This window comes from Microcebus murinus, chromosome 7 (genome assembly GCF_040939455.1).
Source record: "Microcebus murinus isolate Inina chromosome 7, M.murinus_Inina_mat1.0, whole genome shotgun sequence".
NCBI classification, from domain to species: Eukaryota; Metazoa; Chordata; class Mammalia; order Primates; family Cheirogaleidae; genus Microcebus; species Microcebus murinus.
The window spans coordinates 35,160,442-35,187,734 of record NC_134110.1 but is presented as its reverse complement, the minus strand read 5'-3'; the positions used below and the strand labels follow the sequence as shown (position 1 = coordinate 35,187,734).

The 27,293-nt window shown below is 36.4% G+C and overlaps 1 protein-coding gene across 1 annotated transcript in view; it reads right to left on the bottom strand.

Moving 5' to 3' along the window:
• DNAAF11 (dynein axonemal assembly factor 11) overlaps positions 1–27,293 on the bottom strand; it is an 84,239-nt gene that overhangs the window by 33,745 nt on the left and 23,201 nt on the right. Inside the window, exons 4-10 of the mRNA XM_012785419.3 lie at positions 25,756–25,928; positions 20,604–20,833; positions 14,098–14,289; positions 11,445–11,522; positions 6,651–6,716; positions 2,924–2,993; positions 2,132–2,227 (exon numbers count right to left, since the gene is read on the bottom strand). Coding sequence (XP_012640873.2) covers positions 2,132–2,227; positions 2,924–2,993; positions 6,651–6,716; positions 11,445–11,522; positions 14,098–14,289; positions 20,604–20,833; positions 25,756–25,928 — 905 coding nt within the window. The remainder of the gene's footprint in view (positions 1–2,131; positions 2,228–2,923; positions 2,994–6,650; positions 6,717–11,444; positions 11,523–14,097; positions 14,290–20,603; positions 20,834–25,755; positions 25,929–27,293) is intronic.

Below are 27,293 nucleotides of genomic sequence, written 5' to 3'. Positions count from 1 at the left end.
ACGTTTATAGTTTATTAACGAAGAAAAAATAGAACTATTCCCAGTCCTTCTATATGAATTATCTCATCTTCAACCAAGCACTTCTAAAATGCTTTTTCCTTAATAAGCTATTTATTAAAGTTTTCATGTGTTTTTAATGTGAAAAATTTAGACAGATATAAAAACAAAAATGAAAACATAATGTTGCATTTATCTAAGATTCAGAAGCAGTGACAGTAGAAGTTCTCATCAATTACCTGATATCCTGCAAAATGTACAAAAATCATATGTCTTGATTTCCCTTTAGGAAATGGCAGAGTTCCTATTTAATCTTTGGCTATTCAATTAGAAGTTACAACAAAAAAGGCTGCTGATCATAGTGTCATGCAAATGTCTTTAGTAATTATGTTATCACTTAGATTTCCCTATAGGATATTCTAGTTATTACAGAAGTATTTCCTTAATTTGTTATGGTCACCAAGGACAATGCGATTCTTACAGTGGTGTTTGTTATTTTACTGCTTGACAACAAATTGTATCTGCTGTTTTATTATCTCAGAGTAAAAATACATAATTGATTATCATCGATCTGTTGGAAATTGGCTATAGGAAAATGCAAGACTATTAAGTCATTACAAAAATCTTACTGGTTAATCAAGTTTATACTTTTTGTAGCAGACACTCCTATCCTCATTCTTCTTTTATTCCCCACCAGCAAAACATCATTTTGACTGCTTTATCTAGTCTTCCCCTTTGAAATTAGAGTGACTTGGATAAAGTCGACCCCATCTCTAGCTCATGGGATGAGGTCTGATTAGCAGAAACCAATCAAAGTATAGTCGTCTCTCAGTATTTGCCGGGGATCGGTTCCAGGACCTCTCACAGATACCAAAATCCACTGATGCTCATGTCCCTGATATAAAATGGTGCAGTAATTGCTTGTCACCTATGCACATCCTCTTGTGTGCTTTAAATAATCTCTGTATTTCTTAAAATACCTAATATAATGTAAATGCTATGCAAGTAATTGTTATACTGTCTTGTTTAGATAATCATAACAAGAAAAAAAGTCTGTACATGTTCAATACAGATGTAGTTTGGGTTGAATCCATGGATGCCGAACCGAGGGATACAGAGGGCTGACTGTCCTACCATCCCTTTGGCCAGAGATTGGTTTAATTGTTCAGAATTATGCTAGTCAAGACTTGATGGGCTCTTCAACTAAATTGGACTAATCAGTGCAGAGGAACTTTTATTCCATGGTGATGGGAGAGATCCTTTCTCTGTGTCTCTTTCTCTGATTCTCTTTCTTTTCAAGCAAGGTAAGAAGAAGAAAATATGGTACCCAAGTTACTACTTATGCATATCTCATGGAAAGAAGCCAATGTGAGGACAAAGCTGACACATCAGAAAGACCCTGACCCTACCTGCCTGGGGCCCTCCCTACCTTCTCCTATATTGTTTTAAGAAATGAAACATTTCTTTATGGCTAAAGCCAGTTTTATTTGATGTTTCTGCAGCTTAAATAGAAAACATCCTGGTCCTAACTCATTCATATGGCCTGTAATGAGGAATCCAGATGCACTATATAGACAAATTATTATTATTATCATTATTATTATTTAGGGACATGGTCTCGCTCTGTTGCCCAAGCTGGAGTGCAGTGGCTTGATCGTAGTTCAAACTCCTGGGCTTAAGCAGTTCTCCCACCACAGCCTCCCGAGTAACTAGGACTACAGGAAAGTGCCACCATGCCCAGCTAATTTTTCATATTTTTTGCAGAGATGAGGTCTCACTATGTTGTTCAGGCTGGTCTCAAACTCCTGGCCTCCAGTGATCCTCCCACCTTGGCCTCCCAAAATGCTAGAATCACAGGTGCGAGCCACTGTGTCCAGCCATAATTGTTTCAAGTTTAATTTCTTTAAATTCTCTCAGGGAAGGATAAGCCACCTCAGACCCCAACCACATCCTTGTCTCATCTCTTTGCTCTCACAGGCCTTTGTTGTCCTACCTCAGCTGGTGTGAGTAGATTTTCTGGATCTCTCAACTGAAAAAGTACCTTAATCAGAAGTCATCGTTAGTTCTGACAGATCAAGTTCCTTCAGGAACCAACACATCCGGCCTTGAAATTGAGCCAAATGACATTACCTACCTTGGGCATGCAGATTACCAAATGGCCCGTTGTCTGAGATCTTTTAGCAGAGCTGCTATCAGGTTTGACTTCTGCAGGAAGGACAAGCTGAAATGGCTGAAAATAAGCAGGAGGTGTCATCAAGAATGGGGACATGTTACAAGAGAAGGTTACTCCAAGAGGTATTTTCATTACAAATTCAGGATACACCATTCAGTTAAGAAATGTGTTTAGACTTATTAAGAAAAAAAATAATATATGAACTATGCTTGATATCCACGAACTATTTTACCTGTTTTAACAAATAGTCTAAAGAACAGTCATCAATTACAAACAGTGAAACACTCATGGGTCCATTTATGGCTAAAGAGTAATTTATAATATAAATAAAACCTATTATAAAACATCAACATATTTACCCTGAGTCTTCAAGCTAAACTATATGAATCCTCAGAATCAGCAAAAAATATCATTTTAAAAATGATAAAATTATAGTTGCTATGAAGGAAATCATTGACAATTTAGAAAGCATATACTATTAACATCATGCATAGGCTACCACCTATATGATCATGTTATTAACTTTGAAAAAGCTGGACACAGGTTTAAAATATTAATTTTATCAAGCTACACAATGGTCTGCAGCCATGTCTGCTGTGTAATAAATGGCATAAAACCATGTGCCTAAAAAACGGCACTCTGATTGGGTTTCTCTTTTTCTGTGTTCATAATACTTTTCAAAAAATCAAGGCAACCTAGCCTAGTTCAAGGGTTACCTTTTGAAACTGTAACAGTCTACAGGGTTACACTTACCTTGCCTTTGACCATTACTCGCACATACGTTGGTTGCACGTCGACATCAATTAAAGAGGTATCCATATACCTTCAAAATTAAGCACACACAGTGTTATCATTTTCAACATTAAGTTTAAAGAAGTACAAATACAAGTTCACACTTACGTGACCATTTTAAATGAAGAAAGTTTAAAATTTCCATGCTGAACAGGTCTTAAAAAGTAGTCTTAAATTAATCCCCAGACCAAAGGAAATATATCAGCAATTTCAATATATCAGCAATTTCATTTTTAGACCCACAAGTACACTTGGCATTGATTGCCCCTAACACAAAAATATCTGAGGTCTGAAACACCAGAGGTTTGCAAAAAACAGCTTGCCATGTTCTTTCATGAATATTTTATTTTAAGCCCCTAAGACTTGAATAGCCAGGAATGCTGAATCTACTCTGCGAGAGGCCTGAAACCACCAGCTCCTGCTTCCTTGGCGGCTCTGGGTCCCCTGCAGCTGTTCTGCAGCTGCCCTGATACCATCTCCCCTGGAAGACTCGCTTGCTTCTCCCCTCCAAGGCACATCCTGCTGAACAAGCAAGACTTCCATTTATGGCACTGACCCCAAGATCAGGTGGCAATTATTCTCCTTGACTCATGAGCAAATAAAAGATTTATATTTCACATCACTCAATAAAATCAAGCATTTAGCCAAATAACTATTTTTATATATTTTTAAAATACAAATTGTGAACAGTAGAAAATGCAGGGCTGATTCAAAAATCACAAACATTAAGGCAGATAAGCTAATATGAAGATTAAAGGCATAGGCTTTGGAGTCACAGAGACATACGAGGAATTGTCTCCACCCCTTCCTGCTTTTTTACTTGGGACCTCAATCCTTAACCCTCTCTAGACCTCAGTTTCCTGATCTGTAAAATGAGGATAATAACAGTGCCTACCCCCTAAGATTGCTATGAAGATACATACATAGTGCTATTGTTAATAAAGTATGATGATATATTATTGAATAAAAAGTTTTATAATAAAAATAGAGATAAGGTTTTCTAAACATCATGTGTAATATCCATCACTTTAATGGATTACATATTCTTTTCCATGTTCAGGCCTCCTGACACATTCATCTGTCCTTACCTGCCAGGCCTTTCTCTGCCTGAGACAATCAGTCGGTTTGTTGCAGAACAAGCTACTTTAATCCTTCAATTTTCATTGCTCATGTCACCACCTTTCTCTGACCACTCTCGCACCACCAACAACCAGACCTCACATATACTGTTATTCCACATCCCTAAAGGCTGTCCCTTTCCTTGACAGCACTCTTCTCCCTTTGTGAGGACTCATTAGAGACCTGGCTATTTATTACGTGCCCCACATGGGGCTGTGACAAGAGAACATGACTGTATTTAGAATATGCCAGTTACAGTCTCCCCATAACCAGCACATCGTAGGTAGTCTATGAATATTTGTTGAATAAAGGGTGAGAAGCATACATGAAGGAATGAATTTAACTTTCGTGTGTACACCCATGTGCCAATAAAAATAACAAGGAATTTTAGCATAATTTGTTTAGACAGAATCATGGGAATGGACAGACCTTACTATATAGACAAGAGAAATATCACTACCCCTTAAAATTTGTGTTTGTAGGGATGAGGAAAGTTTCCATTTGAGGACAGAACAGGAAGCAGCCAACAGAGCTAAAATTGAAAGGGTCATGCATTCATTAAACTCCAGAAATAAGGCCTAAAAATGGAAAGGGCTTAAATGGATGAAACAGTGAATGTTTAACTAAAAAACAACAGAAAGGAGAGCTTGGGGAGCTGGAACAGAGGAACAGAGGATTTGAAGTTAGCTGGGGAACGGCTAGAAGATTTTTAAGGGCAGGTGACCTGACAGCAAGTGGGCAGGAATTGACCTGAGGTGTGGTGTGGCAGACAACTCATCTGAGACAGCTTGGTGTAGGGAGGAAGGGGACAGCAGGGCTGGTCCCAACTCACAAGAGCCAAGGTGGAAACAATTCAAATGCCCATCAATTGGTGAATGGATAGATAAAATTTGGTGTATCCAGCAATGGAATATTATTTGGTCATAAAAAGGAAGGGAATTCTGATACATGCCGCAACATGGATAAGCCTTGAAGACGTTATGGTAAGTGACAGAAGCCAGACACAAAGGTCTCCTATTGAATGAGTTCATTTCCATGAAATATCCAGAATAGGCAAAGCTATAGAGACAGAAAGCAAATTACTGATTGCCATGGGAGGGAGAATGGGGAGTAACTGCTTAATGAATACGGGGTTTCTTTTGGGATGATGAAAATGTTATAGAACTAGACAGTGATAATGGTTGCACAACACTGAATTTATGAAATGTTACTGAGTTGTACACTTTGAAATAGTTGAAATGTTGAATTTTAAGTTACGTGTATTTTACTGCAATTAAAAAAGCAAAGTTGAATAAAGACCTGAGGGTTTATGTTCTGGCTCCTCCAATCACTGTTTCCTTTGACAAGATTCACCCTCTGAAAATTTATCTTCCTTGGGTAATTATAGAAAAACAACCCCTTCCACCTCCCAGGGTTACTGATAGATTAAATAAAATAGAGCACATAAAAAAAAACATTAAAAAGAGAAAGGCTTTTATTGTAATTCATGCATGAAAAATGTTATACTCTCACTGTCAATATTCATTCATTCATTCATTCATTCATTCATTCTTGTGTGGATTGAGTATCTAACAGGTGCCAGGCACTGTTTTAAGTGCTGGAGATATAGAGAGGGAAGAACAAACAAACCAAAGTTCCTGCCTTGACTACAAATTTTAAGAATACAAGTACATTTATACTTTGATTCAGAGAAACCAAAAATCAAGGAGAGATAGAAGGAAGTTCTAGGGCAGAGGTAGGAATTGCTTTATGTCAGACTGTGGGGTAGAGAGGCTTCTTTTAATAAGTTGACATCTGAACGGCGGCCTGAAGGACAAGAGGCAACAAGCCACAAGGACACCTAGGGTGAGAGCGATACAGAGGGAAGCACACGCAAGCAGTCCCCAAGATGTTGCAAGTGGACCCCGAGAACATCAGAAGGATATCAGGACAGTGAGCTAGAACCTAAAATCTTGGAATGAGGCAGAGTGACCTGGTGTCTGCAGGTGACTCCCACAATGAAAGACAGAAGGTGGTATAGACTGAGTGTATGAGTGTTAAAGCTGCGGAGTTTTAGGGAGAAGGGTGGGACACTAGCCTGGCTGTGGGCTGAGGAGTAAGCAGGATGCCTTTGCCACTCCCCCCACTAGAATAAAGATGACTTGAGGGAGCAGCCAGGAAGAAGCGCCTGCTGGTGACAAAGCAGCTGCCAGGTGTGCCCCAAGGTTTCTAAGCTGGGACTGGGGAAGAGAAGCTGCCCACGTGATGTTGGTACAGCAAAGCGTACTGGGAAAACAGAGGAGTTTAAGAGCAAAGAACAGAGGGGGTCCTTATGGTACCAGCATTAGAAAATAGCACGGCTTCAAGAATTATTTAAACTCTGCCTTAGCTATTCCACAGTTCATAGCCATGCAATTTTCATGTTTTAAAAGATTACAGTAAGTTCTCTATATTAAAAAATAAACTTCTTCATTTAACTGCATAGCAAACCAAATTCCATTTCAAAATGTTTCAGAACTCAGAAGATTGCTACTGAGAATGAAAACAGGCAGAAATGTCATTAGATAAATACATAATAAAATGTCTTTACCTATAGACAGCAAGGTCCAGTATGATCTGGTTACGTTTTTCATCATCTTTCAAAGAGAATTCAAGTCTAGGAATAATACATTGGGGGAAAAAAGATGTCTTTAGGATACTGTAGAGATAATCCCATCACATAGTCAAAAGTAAATTTGATAATAATTATATAATAATCTCCAAAGACACACTTATTTTAGTAGTTGGACAAAAAAGTTGGATGTTAATTTTAAAATTTCAAAAGAAATCTATAACATATTAATAAAATATTTATGTTTATCTTGTTTAAATGTGAGACTCTTAAAGTAAATTACATACAAAAAATTAGCTTTGGTGCAGAGATAGAGACATCTGGTGGCTAAAGTTTTCTTTTCCACTTCATATGAGTTTGCTGGAAGCAAACTATTAATAAAACACCAGAATTATTTATACAGAACTAAAGGTTATATTTGCTTCTGCCTTATCCAGCATTCTATTCTGTAAGTTTTAAACAATCCTGTCTTCCTCCTTGTTTTTGCCATCTTGGTTCTTCTCCTTTCACTGTGGACCTTTCCACCACCCTGTGAACGGCTGAGACAATGTGCATTGTGTCTGTTTTGTAGATAAAGAAATGGAGGTTCAAAGAGGTTGGCATAGCTGGGGAAGAGGCTGTATGAGGCTGTATAGCAGGATTTCAAGGGCCTAAGTCTTTCAACTGAGTCCTGGTCTGAGGCTGAGTCCTAGGTCTACCTTCCATATTAGCAACATACTAGCAACATAATACTCAGAATCACCTGGTCAATTTTTTTTGAGCATTTCACTTATTACATTATTCTATTAACACAAAATGTATAACCCAACTATATTAAAGAACAAAATCTAAATTGTTTGGAAAAATGTAAAGTCAGTGATAGATTTGACTGTCAGCAGTATGTCTGCTTGTGGTAGGCACTATCTCATTGCTCCCAATAATCCAGCCATGTGGGACTTCTTCAGTGTCTCAAATGACCTGTGCATTTTTAAATCTCATCTCAGGAACCTTTTTATGTGCTGTCCCCTCTGCCTTGATTGCTCATTTCCCAATTCTTCAGCCAGTCAACTTGAATTCTCCCTTTGTATATCACTTGAAATGTAATTTCAGAGGGGTTTTCTATAGCAGAGACAGCTATTCATTGCCCACTATCTGCTCCCCCTTTATCCATGGTGATAGGAACCACGATTTTGACTAGGCACATGGCTATGTAGAATAAAAGCTACATTTTTCAGCCTCCCTTGCAGCTAGGTGAGGTCATGTGAGGGAAAATGTTGTATGGCACGTCCCAGGAATTTTCATTAAGAAAGGGTGTGTGTGTCCTTTCTTTTCTTCCTTTCTCTTTATACAGCTGAGTAAAATAGATTGTAGGAGGCCAAAAGATGAACCATGGGAACTAATTAACAAGCTGTTGAAACTGTGCAGGCAAGAAGTAGTGGTGGCTAGCTCTAAGGTGGTGGTGATGGAGTTAATGAGAAGTAGCTGGATTTTGGTAATGTTGAAGGAGGAGTTCATAGGGCTCACTGATAAAATGATTGAGAAAAGAATCAAGAATGAATCCAAGGTTTTTGGTCTTAACAAATGAGCGTATAACTTGTTACTGAGATGGAGAACATTGAGATACTGCATACTATGGGGGACAGTGGGAAATAAATCAGGAGTTCTGTTTTAGTCATGATAAGTTTGCAGTAACTATTTTATAGCCACACAGTGATGCCACATAGCTAATTGAATAGGCAAGCCTTGAGCTCAGGGAAGAGGTTGGATCCAGTTGTGCACAATGTAAAGATAGTGTTTAAAGCCATGGGATTCAGTGCGATCCCTAAAGAGTGAGTGTGAAAAGAGAAGACAGCTGAGGAGTTGACTCTAGAGTACTCAGGAGACAAAAAGGATCCAACAAAGTATACAAAGATGAGCAGCCAGTAAGGTAGTAGAAAAATCAGAAGCAAAAGAAAGACATTGCTTTAAGAAGGAAAATAATGATCAATTTGATTCAAATCTGCCAAGTCAAGTAAGACAGAGACTGAGATTTAAACAATGAATATAGAAATTATGTGACTAAATAAGTTTCAGGATAATGGAATGAATACACAGAAGTGGTTCCAAGAAGGAGTGTGAAGTATGAAATTGGAAACTGAGTGCAGACAACTCCATTGGGAATTTTGGTTATTAAGTGGGGACAGGGAAATAGACCTGAGGCTGGAAGGGAAACTAGGAAAGGGAGGTTATTGTTTTTATTTCTTTTAAGATGGAGGTTCTTATAGTTTGTTTGTATGTGGGTGAGATTGATCCAGCAGAGTGAAGAGAAATGATGCAGAAAACCAGGGATAACTGAGAAGCCAAGTCCTTGATAGGAGAGGGAATTGGATTGAGATGCCAGCAAAGACTGGCTTCTCATAGGAAGAGCAGCAGGAGAGAAGAGCAGCAGGAGAGAAGAGGGTATTTAGGACAGACTCAGACATGGTGGTTAATTGCTATTGGGAGGAAAAGGACAACTCCTGATTGCTTCTGTTTTCTCTACGAAATAAAAAACAAGGTCCTCAGTTAAGACCGTGGAAGGATCAGGGGTGCTGGAGGTGAGGAGAGAGGAAAAGGGATGACAGAAGCCTACAGGAAAGTGGGAGAAGGGACTGCTCAAGAAAATACAGGAAGATTGTCAGAGTCCATTTCAGATCTGTGGCCACGAATTGACAGTACAACCAGCAAGTAGAGGTAAAGTTTCCTCCAGCCATGCGAGAAGACCAGACCAGGAGTGGGTAGTGTGCTAAATTTAAATAGGGTTGGGATTTTGTGATGGAAGGGGAAAAGGACAAGAGAGTTAAAGATATTTCCCAAGGACTGATTTCCGTGATGAACCATAAAACCAAAGCAGGGTGAGAGAACATGAAGAACGTGAATGAATTCCTGGTCTTGATGGGGACACGGGATAGTTGGAATGGAAGTAGTCCCCCAGGAACATAAGAGATGGTGCTCAGTGAGAGACTTGAGGTAAAGATTCCAGAGGTGGAAGAGATATTGATGGCGGGTAATCTAGGAATGAAAATGAAATTGTGTGGCTGGCTGAGCTTAGGTGGAGAAAAAGATGGTTGGAAGTGAGCTGGTTGAGGAACTGAGAGGCCAGGGCTTTGGGTGGATCGCCAATGTGTTTGATGAAGTTACCAAGACAATGGCAGGAGAGGCAGAGAGAGACACTAGCCTTGGGATAAGATTTTCAAAGAACTGAGGGGCAGAGGGTTGAGGGCTGACCAGGGTGATAGAGGGGACTGCAAGAAGAAGGGGTAGGGGTCATGTATTTAGATGTCCTATGCTTCAGCAGAGGAAGAGGAGAAATGAACTAAAAGTAGCCATGGGATATAACTGCTCTGTGGTGTATGGTGAGGAAGAAGGGTGGGTAGCATCAGAAGTGGGTCCTCAGATTCAGTTAGTGAGAGAAGGGAAGGAGGAGAATCTGGGTTTGGCTGACCAAGATCAAGCTCCAGAGAGCACAGTGGAAGGGGTGGGGGTCCGAGGAAAGGGAAAGAATTAATAGGATTAGTGCCATATAAGAATAAGATTCTGGATGATGGTAGATGACCTGGAGGGAAGAAGGGCCGAGGCATGCCAGGAAGAGGTGGCAGTTGGGGAGGCAGTGGCAGTCAGTTCTTCAAAGAATCTCCCGAAGTGGAATTGGTGTTAGGCACAGGTTAGGCACAGGTCCCTGTGGTGAGAGAAGGGGTGGTCTTAGCAGAGGCACATGGAGCTATAAGGGTCATCCTTGAGCACTGCTGTAGGCTAAAGAGAGACAGTTTTTCCACTAGATTTTTAAACTTCACGAGGGCAGAAATCTGTCATATTTACTGCTGTATCTCCCCAGAGCCAAGCCTAGTACCTGGTGTTGCATTCCTGTCTGCTGGATAAAGAAGGTGTGTGCATGTGTGTTGGAGGGTGAGATTATCAACTTGATCATGGAAACCACTAGAACTGGGTTAACGTGGGCAAGTCAGACACACCACCTATTAGCAATGTGACCTTGGGCAATCACTTCACTTCTTTCAGGCTCACGTCCTGGACCTATAAAGAAGAAATACTGCCCACCACCCGTGATTGCTGTGCAGATGAATAAATGCTCGGGGATAATTCAAGGCAGTGCCTTTACCATGGTAATGACATAGCAACTGAAATGATGAAAGTAAATAGGTTTGAGTAAAAAAACAAAGTGAATGAGATTTAGTCCATAGCCTTTTTGGTCTACATTTTGACTGCAAAAGGCTTTTCTGGACTGCTTTCTAGTTAAACCATTACACAGACAGAAAGGGTAGATCAGATATTACTATACTTGAGGATTTCCAGTTTGAATATTTTTCCTCTTGTAAATTCATTGAGGTATTTAAATCAATTTCTTTCCTTAGCTCTTGAATATTTTGTAGATATGTTCCAGAGTATAAAGTAGATGCGTAGGGGTGTTTCAATATTCTCAACCAGTTCAACACACTTTCATGGCAAAGTTTTAAAAATTCATAAACACAATGATGCAGTGGCAATTTTCAGACAAAACTGTATATGGTCCAAAGTTTCATGCGGTACATAAGTAATATTTCCATATGTCAAGATTATTTTCTGGATGCCAAGAAAATTATGCACTTGAAAACGTAATAGACGTTTTGCTTTTAAATATGCACAAAATGACATTATTATTAGACTCATCAAATTTAAGAGCAGTCAGTATATTCTTTGCAGAACAAACCTGCAATTGAAACAACAATTGACTAATACCACGAATTTTGCTTCTTTAAGTCTCTATTTGGTCTCACATACTTGGGTTCATTTACATTCAGGACTTTCCCATCTTCTGTGATCAAAGTCCTAGGTGGCTTCACTTTCTTCTTTCTTTCACTTAAGATTTGGGGTAGGTAAGAACAAGGGGCAGCAGAGGGAGGGAAAAATAAGCAAAGAGAATATAAAAGTAATTAATATATTTTTGTGAAACAGCTTAAGAAATGTCAATCAGACCTTTGTGAATGCATCAACAATTCATTGTTATGAAGCCCATTCCTTTAATTCTATGCTGGGAATTAATAATCAAGCCATATTTTATAGGGTTATATCTGTATCTATAAAGCAAAAATGCAACCAAGACAATTTGCCAGATGATTTGAATGGGGGAAGAAAACTCCTTTTCATGAACTAGCCACAAATATTTAAATAAGTCTATTTTATGCATGATTTACCCAGATAACTGTCAATTCTCCATTTGTGTATTGAGCTTCTGCTTTAGTTAAAATTACAATTTTTAAAATACCAAGTGGAATATATTCAATAGAAATAAAAATACCAATGCATAAGGATCTATATAAAAGGATATTTCTCACAGCATTGTTTGTAGTGAAACTGTTGTTAATGTCCATCAATGGAGGGATGATTGGACCAACTGTGGTTCATTCACACTATGAAATATTTTGTAGCTATTAAAAATGTGTTTGCTCTTTACCTACTGATCTAGAAAAGGTTGATGATGTATTCAGTGAGAACAAATATATAAAATATAACTCCATTTTTGTTTTTAAAAAGGACCCCAAATCCTACATTTGCAGGGATAATTTATACAATTGTAAAGGGTAAAAAACCATGTGGTGGGTGCCTGTTACAATGTACTCATTACATTAAAGGGCTGGATAGGAGGAAAAGAAAGGGAGCAAAGAAGAGAAGATGCATGAAATAATGTGAAATAAAAATGCAGGGTGTAAATTCTATTTAAAACATTACTGAAAATACATAAAAACTTAAATAGGCCTATATGAACAAAATATAAACGACCAGGTGGACAAGCTTGTTCAGATGATGAAACTGTAGGCAATTCTTTGCCTTGGACTTCTATTGTACTTTTAATATAGATTTTGTATCAGTTGACTTTCTTTTTAAAAAAATCATAAATGTTCTTCTGCATCTTAAATTGGGTGTCCAGATCCAATTAAATAAATATTTCAATGACACAGGACAATTAAAGGGCATCCAGAACTACTTTGCTTCAACCTACTCAATGCAGATAGGAGCAGAGTTAGGATCAAAAGATTGATCTTATCTCTGCTTTCTCCCAGTTAACGAAAATAGATGTCTGATCAAAGAGGTAAACATCTCTGAGACCTGTTGGTTTGGGCAGACCATAACACATGAAACAGTGACTTAGACTTCTATCCAATTCAGCCTTATGTTTGTAGGTGTCAGAGGAAAAAAAAATTATTTTCCTCCTGATTTCAGGCTTAGTACATTACAGATTATATATTATTCATATACACATAAATATAACATATGTGTATGGGTATATATATTAGAAATATTACATATTCTATAAATATGTATAACTTCCATTTCAAAGGGCTCTTGAGTCTGTAAAGCACTTTAACATTTATTGGCTCATCTAACCTTCTTAATAATAGGATGGGGGAGGTTAAACAGGTATTATCATATGAGAAAATGGCTGAGGGAAAGTTAGGTAGTTGCCAATATCACATAGAGAGTAGCAGCAGAGTCAAGACATGAACATGTAGTTTCTGATGCTATTCAATGCTTTTCCCAAAGCACTATATGGCCTCATAGTGTATAAAATAACCACATTTTATGAACAAGTATTTTAGATAAAATTTTATTTTTGATTGTTGTACCTCCCTATCTTTCTAGTTAATGAATAAAATTTTAGGAAAGCAGCAGAGATTTCAAATAGTTTTTCTACACTTTTAGTTTCTTGCTTTTAGTTGATAATCACAGGGAGAGATATTGTGTTTTACTTGAGTCATTGCTATGCAGATCATTGAATTTCAGAGCTAATTGATCACATTCTCAAGCTCATGAATAATAAGTATTCCCATAAGTGATACATTTTACATACTAGACTTAAGCAATGACATGAAATGAAATGACATAGAGACTATCTTTGAAAAAGCTACTCTGAAAATAATAGCTTAAGCATTTTAGCTTCTAACAAATCATCAAATTACATCTAAACAATTCGAAAGTGAAATTACACTGTTAAATGTCCAAGAGAGGTACATTAGGAAAATAATATTCCTAATAAAACTAATTCTAATTTTTCATCTTGCAAATTAATAGAAAAGACTCAAAGGAGCTCATTCATCCCACAAAATGACCTTAGATTTCTTTGTAACACGATAACTAGTGTTTCTAACCTAGGCCACACTATTGTTAGATACATTTAAGGTGGTTAAACACCTAAACACATACAAAGAAAAGCCTACCTAAAATGTCATAATTCATAATGTTCTAAAGAAGGCACTTTGATGTTAATTAATGTTATCTGATACAATTCAACAAAAAGCTGCACTTAGAAACAGCAAAATCTATACATGGTGGCTAACAAAGGTTTAACACAGATAATAGGTAAAATAACATGCAATCATGAAAATACAGTCCATAAGAGATTGTTGCCTCATTCTCCTAGGAAAAAATGGAATACCTTAATTTTTCTTGTTTTTTTCTTTGCTTTTCAGTATGTCTAAGAGTTTCCAATCTAGATTCAGGAGTAAACAAAGAGGGCTTATTCCAGAATTCCAGGTCATCTTCACTTTCATCTAATTTCTTTTTGTTGTGTTCCTCTTCTTGTATTTCTGGTGCCTGGAGGTTATCTTTGCTCTCTAAAGAAGATGGACTATGAAAACAAATAGATAGAGAGCACTTAAGACCAAAAATGGATATATGAGTTTCATCCTTAATATCTTATATGCTTTTCTTATGTTTATCTTTTTGTCTTTAAATGAGAAAGTGACTCTGAAAGACAGTCTATCAGAGCCATGCTGGAGGACATTGCTGCCACAGCACTGGGGCAGGCTCTCATCCTCCATCATCAGGAATACCATGGTAATCAGGTGATTCCAGGCTCATAGACTGGCTGGTATGAGTCATCTGGGGAGTTGTATAAAAACTACAGATTCCTGGGCTCCCATCAGAGAGTCTGTTCAGTAGATGTGGAGTGGGGCCTGAGAATCTGTTTTACAACATTTTGCAGGAAGTTATGATGATCAGACAAGCATAGGGACCATTGGGACTTAGCCATCACCTCACCTCCAGTCTCATACCTATCAATTCCACTCTCCTCACTGCTCCTAGGGGGATCTTTCTCATGGGCAAATTGGATCATATTATTTCCAGGTACTTTAATGATTCTTTACCTCTAAAATTCCCTTGTGGAACATATGAGAACTTCCATGGTGTGGCCTCTGCCTGCTTTATTTTTCATGTATAACTTTGACTACATAGCTTTATATGGACAACTTCTGATTACGTAGCTTTATATTGTAACAGTTCTATTTTCTTTCATTCATGTTTTGTGGACTGTCAGAGAATTAAACAACATCTCTATATGTCATCAAATGGGTATTATATAAGATATTCAAGATGTGTTTAACATAGATTTAAGAAAAATTTTTGGGCATCTTCTGTGTGCCAGGCACCAGAGATATAAACCTGATCAAGACAGACCACAATACTACTTTCAGGAGATTCTATTCTAGTGGAAAGAAAATGACATCATTCAAACAATAAACACTGGGTATAGTGTCTCTCTCCTCACCTTTCCTTAGAATATACATTTTTAGAAAATGACATGAAATGAAAAATTTATATGAAGCCTTTAGCATCAAGTACAGCATATAGTAAGTATCCAATAAATGTTTGGTTTTGTTGAAGAGTGGTTCATCTAGTCAATCTTCAAATAAAATGTTTTATGAAGGGATGGACCAAAAATACTAGAACATGAAATTTAAATAGTATAAACAGAATATAGAGTAAAATTCTGATTAGATTCTTTACATAGAAAATGCAACTAGAGATTTTAATAAGCAAAACAATGCAAATTGCTGAAAATAAATGCTTTGCCCTATAGCTATAGTTCTTTATGGTACTGAAAAACAATCTATAAAGGGGATCTATAATATTCTAGCTAATTGCCATTGAAATAATTGGTTCCATTCTCATTTAAATGATTTTTCCCCCCTGGAAAGTGACTAATTGGTTCATTTTGACATTTTGCAATCTAAAATAATAACAATAAACATAAAATAACAGTATTTACAAAAACTATTAGAAATATCAACTAAATAACGTAAGCCTCCAAATGGAAAATGCATATAAATACATGTATTAATAGCTGGATGATAGAATAGGTGCTCATTAGCATACGAACAAAAAAATTTCTCTTCAACCACTACCTTCAAATCTATTCTCTGTAACTCTCTACTCATGAGCAAGTAGGTCCCATAGCCGTATGGTCACATTTGAGAACAGTTTCATCTCAGCTAATGTTCACTACAGTTTAAATAAAACTTTACACTTACATCCAAATTGAAGCCATTCTCTCCTTCTCCAAACCCCCTCCCTCCTTGTCCTGCTCAAGATTGGGCTGTGCATGGGGAAAGGAATACCCTCCACTCCCACTCTACCCACTCTTCATTGTTCCTCTACTCCTTGCCCCATATCTCTGGGCCTCTTCAGATTGCTCTTGCCTTCAGAATTTGGGGCCTGGGAGGCCAGATGGGGAGAAGGAGGTGAACATCTCCTATATGACCACTGCTTTTATAACCTGGCTGTTGCTACCCTCTCTGGGGCCAATGCCCGCATACTGGCTTTCTTATCTTATGAGCATCTTTGTCATTCTTACAGATACTGCAAGAGCGCCCTGAGAGTATCATTCCCTATGGAGGTGGTCATTGTATTTCCTAGCTGGTCCTTTTGTGATAACTCCTCAGCTTTTGCCCACTAGTAATCCACCCCACAGTCTCTTACTGCTGCCACACCCTTGGGCAGCATCCCTTCAAGGCAGCTCAAGCCCAGCTCCTTCTAACATATGTACTTGGCCTACGGGATATTCACAAATCTTTGCCATGCAAAATGCTTGAAGCATGAGCTATTTCCATTTATGCCCTCTTTCCTGATCCTTCTGCTCTGGGCCGTTCCAGGCCACTTCCTATCTTTTCAATTCTCCAGGCTGGAGGCAGGTTCTATCTAGCCAAGAGGTAAGATGCTTCTCTCTCTTCTTTTTCTTGCAGATTTCTTCAGATTTCTTCTGAATCTCTGTAGTGTTTCTTCTTGCATCCTTGAAAGAGGAATATCTACCTACTCTTCCCCAAGTAAGTCAAGGATTCACTATTTCAGTGACTCTCCTCCAGAATGTCTAGGTTTCTGTTCATATAGGGTAGATGGGGTGATAGTGGTGAAGGCTGAAGGACCAGCCAGTCCTGTGTGGGAGGCGAGTTGGTGCCTACAAGAAACCTAACTATAAGCTTCTACTAAAATACAAGAAACAGATCATTTTAAACATTCATAAACTAAGAACAGCAAATGATCCCCAATACATTATGTGTGCCTATTATAACCTTGATGCAAAACACCAGGGAAAAAATACAATGAGAAAAGGATGTTATAGCATAAACTCACTTATAAGCATAGGCTCAAATATTATAAATAAAATAAGCAAAATGAATGTAGCAATGCATTAATAAATATATCATAGACAAAGCAGGTTAATTCTAGAAATTCAAAGATGGTTTACTATTAGAAAATCTATTAATGAGATTCAACACATTAATAAGAAAATACAATTATCTCATTAGATTCAGAGAAAGCATTTAATAAAAATCCAATATCTGTGAGGATGAAAACTCTTCAACAAATGAGAATAGAAGGAAAATTACTTAATGCTACCAAAAAAACCCCAAACATAGCAAGCATTATATTTGATGAAAAGTAGAAAACATTATTTTTAAAGTCAGGAACAAGATGCAGATACCCATTCTTACTGCTGCTATCCTACCCTCTACTGTAGTCCTTTGTAGGAACATAAAGAAAATAAAGAGGAGGCAGAAGAATTGGAAACATTTTTTAAAGTTGATTCTCACAAACAGTGTGTTTTTCTGAATAAAAAACACAAGATAACCTACAGACTATTGCACCTTTTATAAAGGCCGGCAAGATTAATATTATACAATATCAGTATACAGAAATCATTCATCTCTTTATCAGCAAAAATCAATTACATGTCTATTTTTAAAAGCCTATTCTACAAGATACTTAGAAATAAATCTAAGGAAAGATGATAAAAGACCTTTACAGGGAAAATTAAAAACCTTATTGAAGGATTCAGAAGAAGATCTAAATAAATAGAGCTCTTCCAAAGTTCAGAAAGGAGAGAATGTCACAAAGATGTCAACTGTCCCCCAATTAACATATAAATTAAATGCAATTTCAATCAAAATTCCACCGGGAATTTTTAGGCAATTTTATTAGCAGATGTTAAAATTCTTACAGAATAGTAAAGAACTAATAATAATCAAGATGATTTTGAAAAATGAGACTATCTGAATATTAATATTTGCTATAAATCTATAGAAATCAAAAGTAGGTAGAGGTGCTCCTATGAAAGAAACAGTCTAGGGAACTCAGGAATTAACCTATGAATACATGACTTGAAGTATATGGTAAGGGCAGCATTTCAGATCAGTGGGAAAAGAATAGCACCTTAATAAATGTTACAGAGACAATTAGCTACCCGTATGGAAAACACATAGTACCCTACCCTATACAGTAGACAAAGGTTAATTTCACATAGACAAACATGAACAGATATATGCTGCAGTAATGAAGAATTCAATAAAGAAGACAAAAATGTATAAAAATAAGTTTAACTACATAAACATTTTTTAAATTTCATAAAGCAGAAGCACTTATAATTAAAGACAAGTCAGAAACTAAGATATTTGCAAAGCACATAATCACCAAAGAATTTGTATCCAGAATATAAAAGAACTATAAATCAATAAGAAAAAACTTATAATTTATTTGTAATAAGCAAAGGACTTGAATAGAGGAAAATATGAACAACAGATAAATATACAAGAAGATATTTAAGATATCCAAACTCACCAGTAATTATAGAAATGCAAATTAAATTAAAAAATTAGATGCTCCTTAACACCAAACTTGATTGGCCAATATTTTAAGGTATCATATTATCTAGTGTTGGCAAAGGCTGAGAAATCTCCTATATTGTTTATACATGAGTATAAATTAATACAACCACTTTAGAAAACAATTTGGCAATACATATAAAGTTGAAAAGACATAATATGGATGATATAGCAATGTCACGGCCAAATACCCTAGAGAAAACTTTCATACCTGAAGAAGACAGTGCAACATTGTTTGAGAAAATAAAATAGAGAAAACAATGTAAATGGCCATCCAAAGAGGGATGGCTGTACCAGGACTGATCAGCTAGCACACACTGGCAGGGCCACACATGTTGTCAGAGCTAGGGCACATTGGTCAGGGCCAATGAATCACTGTCTCTTAAATATTTCAAATATTACTTCTGGGTTAAATTATAATTTATTCTTCCCATAGAATGTTATTCCATAGTTAAAATGAATGAATTAGTTTTACATGTCTTCATATGCATAAATCTCAAAAACATAATGTTGAATGAAAAGTAATCATTCATGCTAAACACACATACACAAACTACTTTTGTTTAAGAAGGCATAATTATGAAGTAAAGGTATTAAAAACATGGAGGGGATCGACATATACCAAATATGCACCAGTTTTAGGATGGCAGGCATCAGCAGGGATGAAGCGAGCAATGGGATGAGGTATATAGGGGCTTCTACTATATTGATGATGTTTCCTTCCTTCCTTCCTTCCTTCCTTCCTTCCTTCCTTCCTTCCTTCCTTCCTTCCTTCCTTCCTTCCTTCCTTCCTTCCTTCCTTCCTTCCTTCCTCCCTTCCTCCCTTCCTCCCTTCCTCCCTCCCCCCTTCCTCCCTTCCTCCCTTCTCCCTCCCTCCTACCCCCTCCCCTCCCCTCTCCTCCCTTCCCTTCCCCTTCTCTCCTCTTCTCTCTCTCTCTATCTCTCTCTCTTTCTTTTTGAGACTGAGTTTCACTCTGTCTCCCTGGGGTAGAGTACTGTGGCATCAGCCTAACTCACAGCAACCTCTAACTCCTGGATTCAAGCAATCCTCCTGCCTCAGCCTCCCAAGCAGCTGGGACTTGACAGGCATGTATCACTACACCCAGCTAATTTTTTCTATTTTTAATTACCTGGCTAGTTTTTTTTTTTTCTATTTTTTGTAGAGATGGAGTCTCACACTTGCTCAGGGTTGGTCTCTGATCTGCTGAGCTCAAGGGATCCTCCTGCCGTGGCCTGCCAGAGTGCTAGGATTACAGGTGTGAGCACTGCACCTGGCCTTGTTTTATTTCTTATTTTTAAAAATACCCAAAACAAACATACAAACATATTGTCATTTATTAAATCTGGGTGGTGGGACTATAGCTGTCTGTTTAACTATTTTTAAACGTTTATGTATGTCTAAATATTCGATAATTATATTTTCTCAAGTTTATGAGATTCTGTTAACTAAATATTTAAAGCTTTTACTGTATGGAATCAAGTCAACTGACTATAGTTACAATTCACTATATATAAATAAATAAACAAGCATGAAAAATTCAGGTTTGTAACAAAGACCAATTAGAGAGTTATTAATCACATTAAAATGTATTCAGCACATAATTTACAAAATAGAATGTTTTATGATACAATTAGAATTATTCAATTTATAATAATATGATTTGCATTTAACTTTTCTAAAATATTCCTACTTAGTGAATCAATGTACACCTGTTAATTCATCTTTCCTGGATATCTTTTATAGAGATTTCTCTGAGAATAATTTAAGATGCAAATTAAAGTTCTAGTTTGGAAAGGCATTTTTTTCTAAGGGAAGAAAGCCTCACAGAATATCACACACAGTGGGCTGATCATATCCTTCCTTCAAAAATTCACATCATATTTTATTCTATAGATTAATCTTCTGGGATTTAAGTAATACTGTGAACACCTTAGGAACAGAATATAGTTTGCTGTTTTTAACAAAAGTTAACTAGAAAGTAAACTTTAATAATTTACATACAGTGTAGCATTGATGTCTGTGTACCAACGTCCATCAAAGCCTGGGTCACTTCTCTTCCTCTTGTCTTCATCTTCACGCTCTTCTTGAAGTTTCCTCTGAGCCTCTTCTTTGTCTTTGGCTCGTTTGAGGCAGTAAGCATTTTCCTGCTCTCTGACTTGTTGTTCAATTACTGGGTAGTTCTGCAATGCCTGAATCCTTTCTGAGCGCTCTATTTCTTTACCATCCAACCACTTAAATAAAAAATAACATAGTATCATTATTCAAAAGTAGCAATGTGAATCAGGTTGATTTTGATTAGATTGTTTTAAATTTAGAAATAATAATGTATCATAGTGACAAGGAATTAAAACAAAGTAATTAATGGCAAATATCAGAAACATTGGTCTAAATCCATGTATATTTCATACAATTACAAAGTTTCCCAAGTATCTTTACTGGTAATAATAATAATAAGTAGGCCTTCTATAAAAACCAATAATTAATGACAAGCTATCACAATATTTTATATTAATTTATAACTGCTAACTATCTCAAGAATTTCAATACTTAGGTCAAATCACTGCTCCAAAGTATAACAAGGACACTTCCCACATGCTGTCTATAAAAAAGGGGCTTGAATATTACACATAATTGGGCTCCAATACAAATGAGTCCATGTTCCATCCTAGACAACAAGATTAACAGAATGTTATTAATTATAATAGCACTGTTCAGATCTGATATTTTATAACATTTTCCAGAGTAAAATATTGAAATAAAAACATCAACTGAAATCTAAAATGCCAAAGCTAACAGTTTAATAAATATGTCCCACCCTTGTTCTATAAAACAAGGTGAGGTATTTATAAAGGTATGGTTGGCAGATAATGTTTCTTTAAGAATGTCCATGTTCTAATCTCTATAATGTCACCTTACATGGCAAAGGGGACTTTACAGATGTGATTAAGGTAAGGATCTTGGGTAATCAGGGTAATTCTCATAATGATCACAGGGGTCCTTGCAAGTAAAAGAGGCAGGCGGAGGTGGCATGGTCAGAGAGAGTTGTGAAGAGATGTGGAGATGCTACGCTGCTGGCTTTGAAGATGAAGAGGTGGTGAGAAACGCAGGCACCCTCGAGAGACTGAGAGGCAAGGAAAGGGATTCTCCCCTAGAGCCTCCAGAAGGAATAGCCTTGCCAACACCTTGATTTTGGTCCAGTGAGACTATTGCAGACTTCCAACCTCCAGAACTGTAAACTAATAAATGTGTATTGGTTTAAGCTACTAAGTTTGTGTTAATTTGCTATAGCAGCAGTAGGAAACATATAAAAGGGAAAAATACAAAGTTTAGTAAAATATAAATTTAAAAACTATCAGGACCAGTTTATGAATCAAAATTATAGTGTAGAGGTTTGGAGAAAAAAATTCAAGTAAGTTTTGTTCACAAGAATTCATATGGCTGCTATAGATAGGCTGCAGATTTAGCTCTAAGCTTCCTGGTAGCCAAAGCCAAATAGAAAAACATAATCAGTTATACAATTTTCATAGTCTTCAATGAAAAAATATGCTAGATTCCAGCTTTCCTCTAATATTTAGTTCTGCAACACACTTCTAAAGTAGAATTTAATAATGGAGATTTTGAGAGATGTCATGCATTATTTCTGTAGAAATATGTCCATACAGTAAAAGGTTTCATAAGACTGTTTCTTGTAGTATCCTTCAATGAAAGATGAGGCCATGATGATAAAATCCAATTCAATTAAACCTATTTCAATAAATAGGCTTATTTAATTCAATAAATTACTAAGTACCAACTTTAATGAATTAATTTACTAAGTAATTACTAAGTTATTCAATAAATTATTAAGGTGATAAGTAATTGTGGTCCATACACTTAGATTAATGTAGTTTAATATAGGGTTGGCATCTATCTAATCCATTTGGAAAATTCTGAATAAATAAAAATTATTATATAAGCATATATAGTAAATTTATATAATAAATATATTATATGTAATAAACATTATATATAAATATATAAATAAATATTGACATACATATATTCACATATAAATAATACCATATAAAATAATACTATATAAAATATAGTATTTTATGTTACTATATGATATTTTAATATAAATATATATATGTTAATATAAACATATAACTATACATAATTATAATAATTTAGAAAATGTGGGATAAATACAATTTCTTTCTACTGGATTTTTTTAAATTTCAGCATATTACAGGGGTACAAATGTTTAGGTGACATATACTGCCTTTGCCCCACCCAAGTCAGAGCTTCAGGCATGTCCATCCCCCAGACGGTGTGCACTGCACCCATTAGGTGTGAATATACCCATCCCGTCCTCTCTTCTTCAGCTAGACTTTTGATAAACATTGGAAAGCAAGGTGATACTCTCTTCCTTGTATTAGGAGTACATTTTTGATTGATTGATTGATTGATTGATTTAATTTATATCTATCTTTATATTTGGTTTAAGTAAATATTGATTTAATTAGACCTATTGTTTCTAAAAGACTAAGACAACTCTGCCACCTTACTGACATGAGCCAAAAGACCTCATATTGGTAACTGATGACAAATTTGGGACTGTACCTCAGCACCTATTGCAGGAACCTCAATTTATTCGATAACTTCTGTAGTTAGTCTTTGAAATTGGCCCTCGTTTCCTTCAAGCCAAAATCACATCTAAGTTTAGAAAGCCTAATAAACAGAGATTAAGTTTTAAGCACAGCCTTTCTTTATCTTTCTTCACTCAGGATTCTTGCAACACAGAGGTAAAGTGTCCACACTTATTGATAATAATTATGCAAGTGCTGCAGCAAAGAACAGAAAGAAACTAAGATGTGTTGCAGATCTCGCAGAACTCCTTTAAAATAGAAATTATTATCCCATTGTAAATGAGTAAAATGAGGTATGCAATTAAAGGTGGTTGAAATATGAGTCAAACCTTAATTTATCTGCCAACAAATCTGTTTTCCAGCAGGCAACAGTGCCTACTTACTACCTGGAGTGGTTCAGACACAGGAAAGAGAATACTTGGAAAGGGCTCAATCTTCTCACACCTCTTCTATGGGACTGTCTAAAATAAATAACTGCTCTATCTGTTATGGGTTGAATTGTGTCCCCTCAACCCCTAAAAAAGGACGTGCTGAATTCCTAACTCCCAGTACCTCATAATGTGACCTTACTTGGAAATTGGATCATTATGGATATAATTCATTAAGGCTAAATCATACCAGAGCAGGGTGGGCCTCTAATCCAATATGACTGGCATCTTTATGAAAAGAATGTCATGTACAGATGAAGGAAGGGATCAGGGTGATGCATCTACAAGCCAGGAGTGCCAAAGATTGCCAGCAAACCACCAGAAGCTAGGAGAGAGGTATGCAACAGATTCTCCCTTACAACTTTCAGAAAGAACTAAACTCTGTCCACACCTTGATCTTCACCATCTGGCCTCTAGGACTATGAGATAATAAATTTATGTTGTTTAAGCCATGCAGTTTGTGATACTTTGTTATAGCAACCTTAGGAAAGTAATCTATTTATTAACACAATTCCTGTTACCCACGTCACAAGCTAGTAAGATCCTAAAGTTTAGCAACTTATTTTTAAATACTAGTAAACAAACTTAAAAATACTATTTTTAAAAAGAGGCTGTTGTCTATTGTAGCAGCTGATTTGGAGCAGTCTTTCTGAAAGGAGAGACTTGATCCAAAACTTGTACACTAACCCAGAGAGAAACAGTGAATGTGGTTATAGTGTAAATTATGGTGGCTTCAGGGTCAAACACTTGTAGGTCCAAATCCAACCTGTGCCACTTGTCAGAATGGTCGGTTTAAACAAGGAGTATCAGTTCTCTGAGCCCTGGCTTCCTCATCTCTGAATGCACAGTCTGGGAGGATAGGAGATGCTGTGTACAACGTACCTGGCATGACCCCTGACTCTGCTGCACCTGTATGATGCCTCTTATATCTCTAGCCTGAAGACTGCAGCACTGGCACAGGCAACCATGAGGACTTTCAGACCATCAACCCTTCCAGGGCAATGTCTTGCAGTGTTACAATACAAGATCTATTTCTATGATATTCTAGTTCTCACCAGTTCATTTTCTAAGAAGTCATTTTAAAAGGATGAGCCGTCTAGGTTATGTTGTAGATAATAGATCATTTATTCTAGATCCCATTACCTGAGTCACTCATTCTCTTAATCTAAGAAATTTTACATTAAAAGAAATGTGTTCCATTAATCCAGCAGTCAGAAATCTCTCAACTACAGAGAACACAGAAGTCTAAGAAACAAATGTTCTCTGAGAACTAAGAAAATGCCTATCACAAAGCCAATGTATCCATGCATTCTCTCTGCAGAAACATGGAGCCACACTCAGGTTAAAAACTCTTGGAATTACATGAAAATCAACATTACTGTTTTAATATTTAATCTTTCTCTAGAAATCATATTTTTCCTAGGTTCTAAAATTATTAGATGGGGCGATATGGTATAAGAGATTAACATACAAAGTAGCAGTTCTTGAATACGCTCCCTGCACCAGCAGCATCAGCACTGCCTGAGATTTTGTTAGAAACGCAAAATCTCAGCCCCATGTCAGACACATAACATTTGGAACGCAGAAAATTGTGTTTCAAAAAGCCTTCCAAGTACTCTGATGCACACCAAAGAGAAGTATTGCCATAGAAAATGAATTAAGAAAAAGCAATGAGAAAAAGTAATAATTATAAAAGCACAGTAGTTTAAGACTATGTAATACAAAGATATGTAGCTGTAGCTACCTCTAAACCCCAAGCTTCTGGTTGGCTATTAGTAACGAAGAATTATAATTAGCAATGATGAATGATCTTCATAATGATGAACTGAACTCATCAATAAATAGTTACATTAAGTTCTGTGTGTTTAGAATGAGAAAGGCAAAAAGTATGCCATTTATCTTTCAAAGATTTATTAAAGCTACTAAAACAATGTTAAAGGTTTAGAAAGTCAAAGAATTAGTTTTGATCCTCTTGGAATATTCCACTTTCTGAAGACAACACATTCCATGACAATACTGTGAATAAATCAGGAATTATTGTAGTATTCTCAATTTCATTTTTCTGTGTTTTTTGAATCATTAAAATAAGCATACTTTTAATTGATGAAGAGATGCCACCACGAACTGCCTGTAGCCATCAAAATCAGTGCATGGGTTACCCATGAGAAAGAGCTCTTTCAGATGGATGTTGTGCTGCAGGGTTTTAATGCTGCTCAGCTCTCCAATAAAATTTATGGTCAAGTCAAGTTTTGTCAGCCTTTCACATCCTGTTGAGAAAAACAGAAAGAAAATAAAGTAAAAAAAAAAAATCACAGAGATAAAAATAAATGTGTGTACTAGAACATAATAGAAGTAACCATTGTAATATTTTTAAATCTACTGATTAATTACACTATTTATCCTAAAGTGATTTTTCAGAAATATCAACTCAAAGGCTTAATCTTAACTCACTTTTCTATCTGCATCTCCCCTTACTTTTAACCCCTTAGTCCTTCCGCCTTCCAACTAAATATCCTACTCCTATTTCCAAATGCCTGCAAGACATATCACATTCAACATGTTCAAAATGGAATTCTCCATATTTCCTATCATGTTCTAATCCTCAACACAGCTTCTCTTTCTTCTTTATGTCTAAATTCTATTAATGCCATCACCATTTTGGTCTTGGATGTGAACGTGTCACCAAAGGTCATGTCATGAACTTGAAAGTTAACCTAAATTACTCTCTTAACCCCTTTATGTCATCAGCCAAGCCCTGAAGATCTTAACTACTAAATTTTTCTCACATACTTCCTGACCATCATAATCCTATTACCAATACTCTAGTCCAGGCTCTTATCACCTTTTGCATGAAATATGGTAATGATCTCCTAAATCATCTACCTATTTCAAGAATATAAAAAGTTAGAAAGAAAGGAAGAATAAAAAACATAGAAAATAAAAGATGCTCCTGGAACATCTTGATGTCCCACAAAGCAAGAAAGTACTCAAAGAATAAGAAAACATCAAAACACAGGAGTCTACTTGAAAAAGCTCCTCTGGCCAAACCTGGGACAATCTGATCATCAAACTCAATAACAATAGTAAAATAATCCATTGAATAAAAAAGGAATCTGTGAGTCCACACCGATATAAGGCACATGAATAAATAATTAGGGGAGAAGGCAAGTTTTTCTTTAAGTATAATGTCATCTAATACATAAAAAAAGAATGATAGAATTAGAACAGTCATTAATAATGCTAAAACTAGTACATGAAGATATGATGAGGAATATGATATTTACATAATGTCAAAGTATCTTCCCACAAATAACTCATTAGTTAGAAGTGAAATACAGTAACTTTACAGTAGAGAAACCTGGTAGACACTGTCTTTCCTTTGGTTCCTTCAATGACAATCAGACATTCTAACACACATATTATTTCATTTTAACTCTCTGTGCAGCATTTGTCATATCTGATATTTTTCTTGTTTTGTTTGAGTGCTTGTGACCTGTCTTCCTCTATTATTAATAGAATATAAGTTCCTTGGAGACTGAGAAATTGTCTTGCTTATTATTTTATTTCCTATGCATAAAAGACTCCTTGGCATAATATAAGAGGTCCAGAAATACTTGTGGATGAAAGGAGAG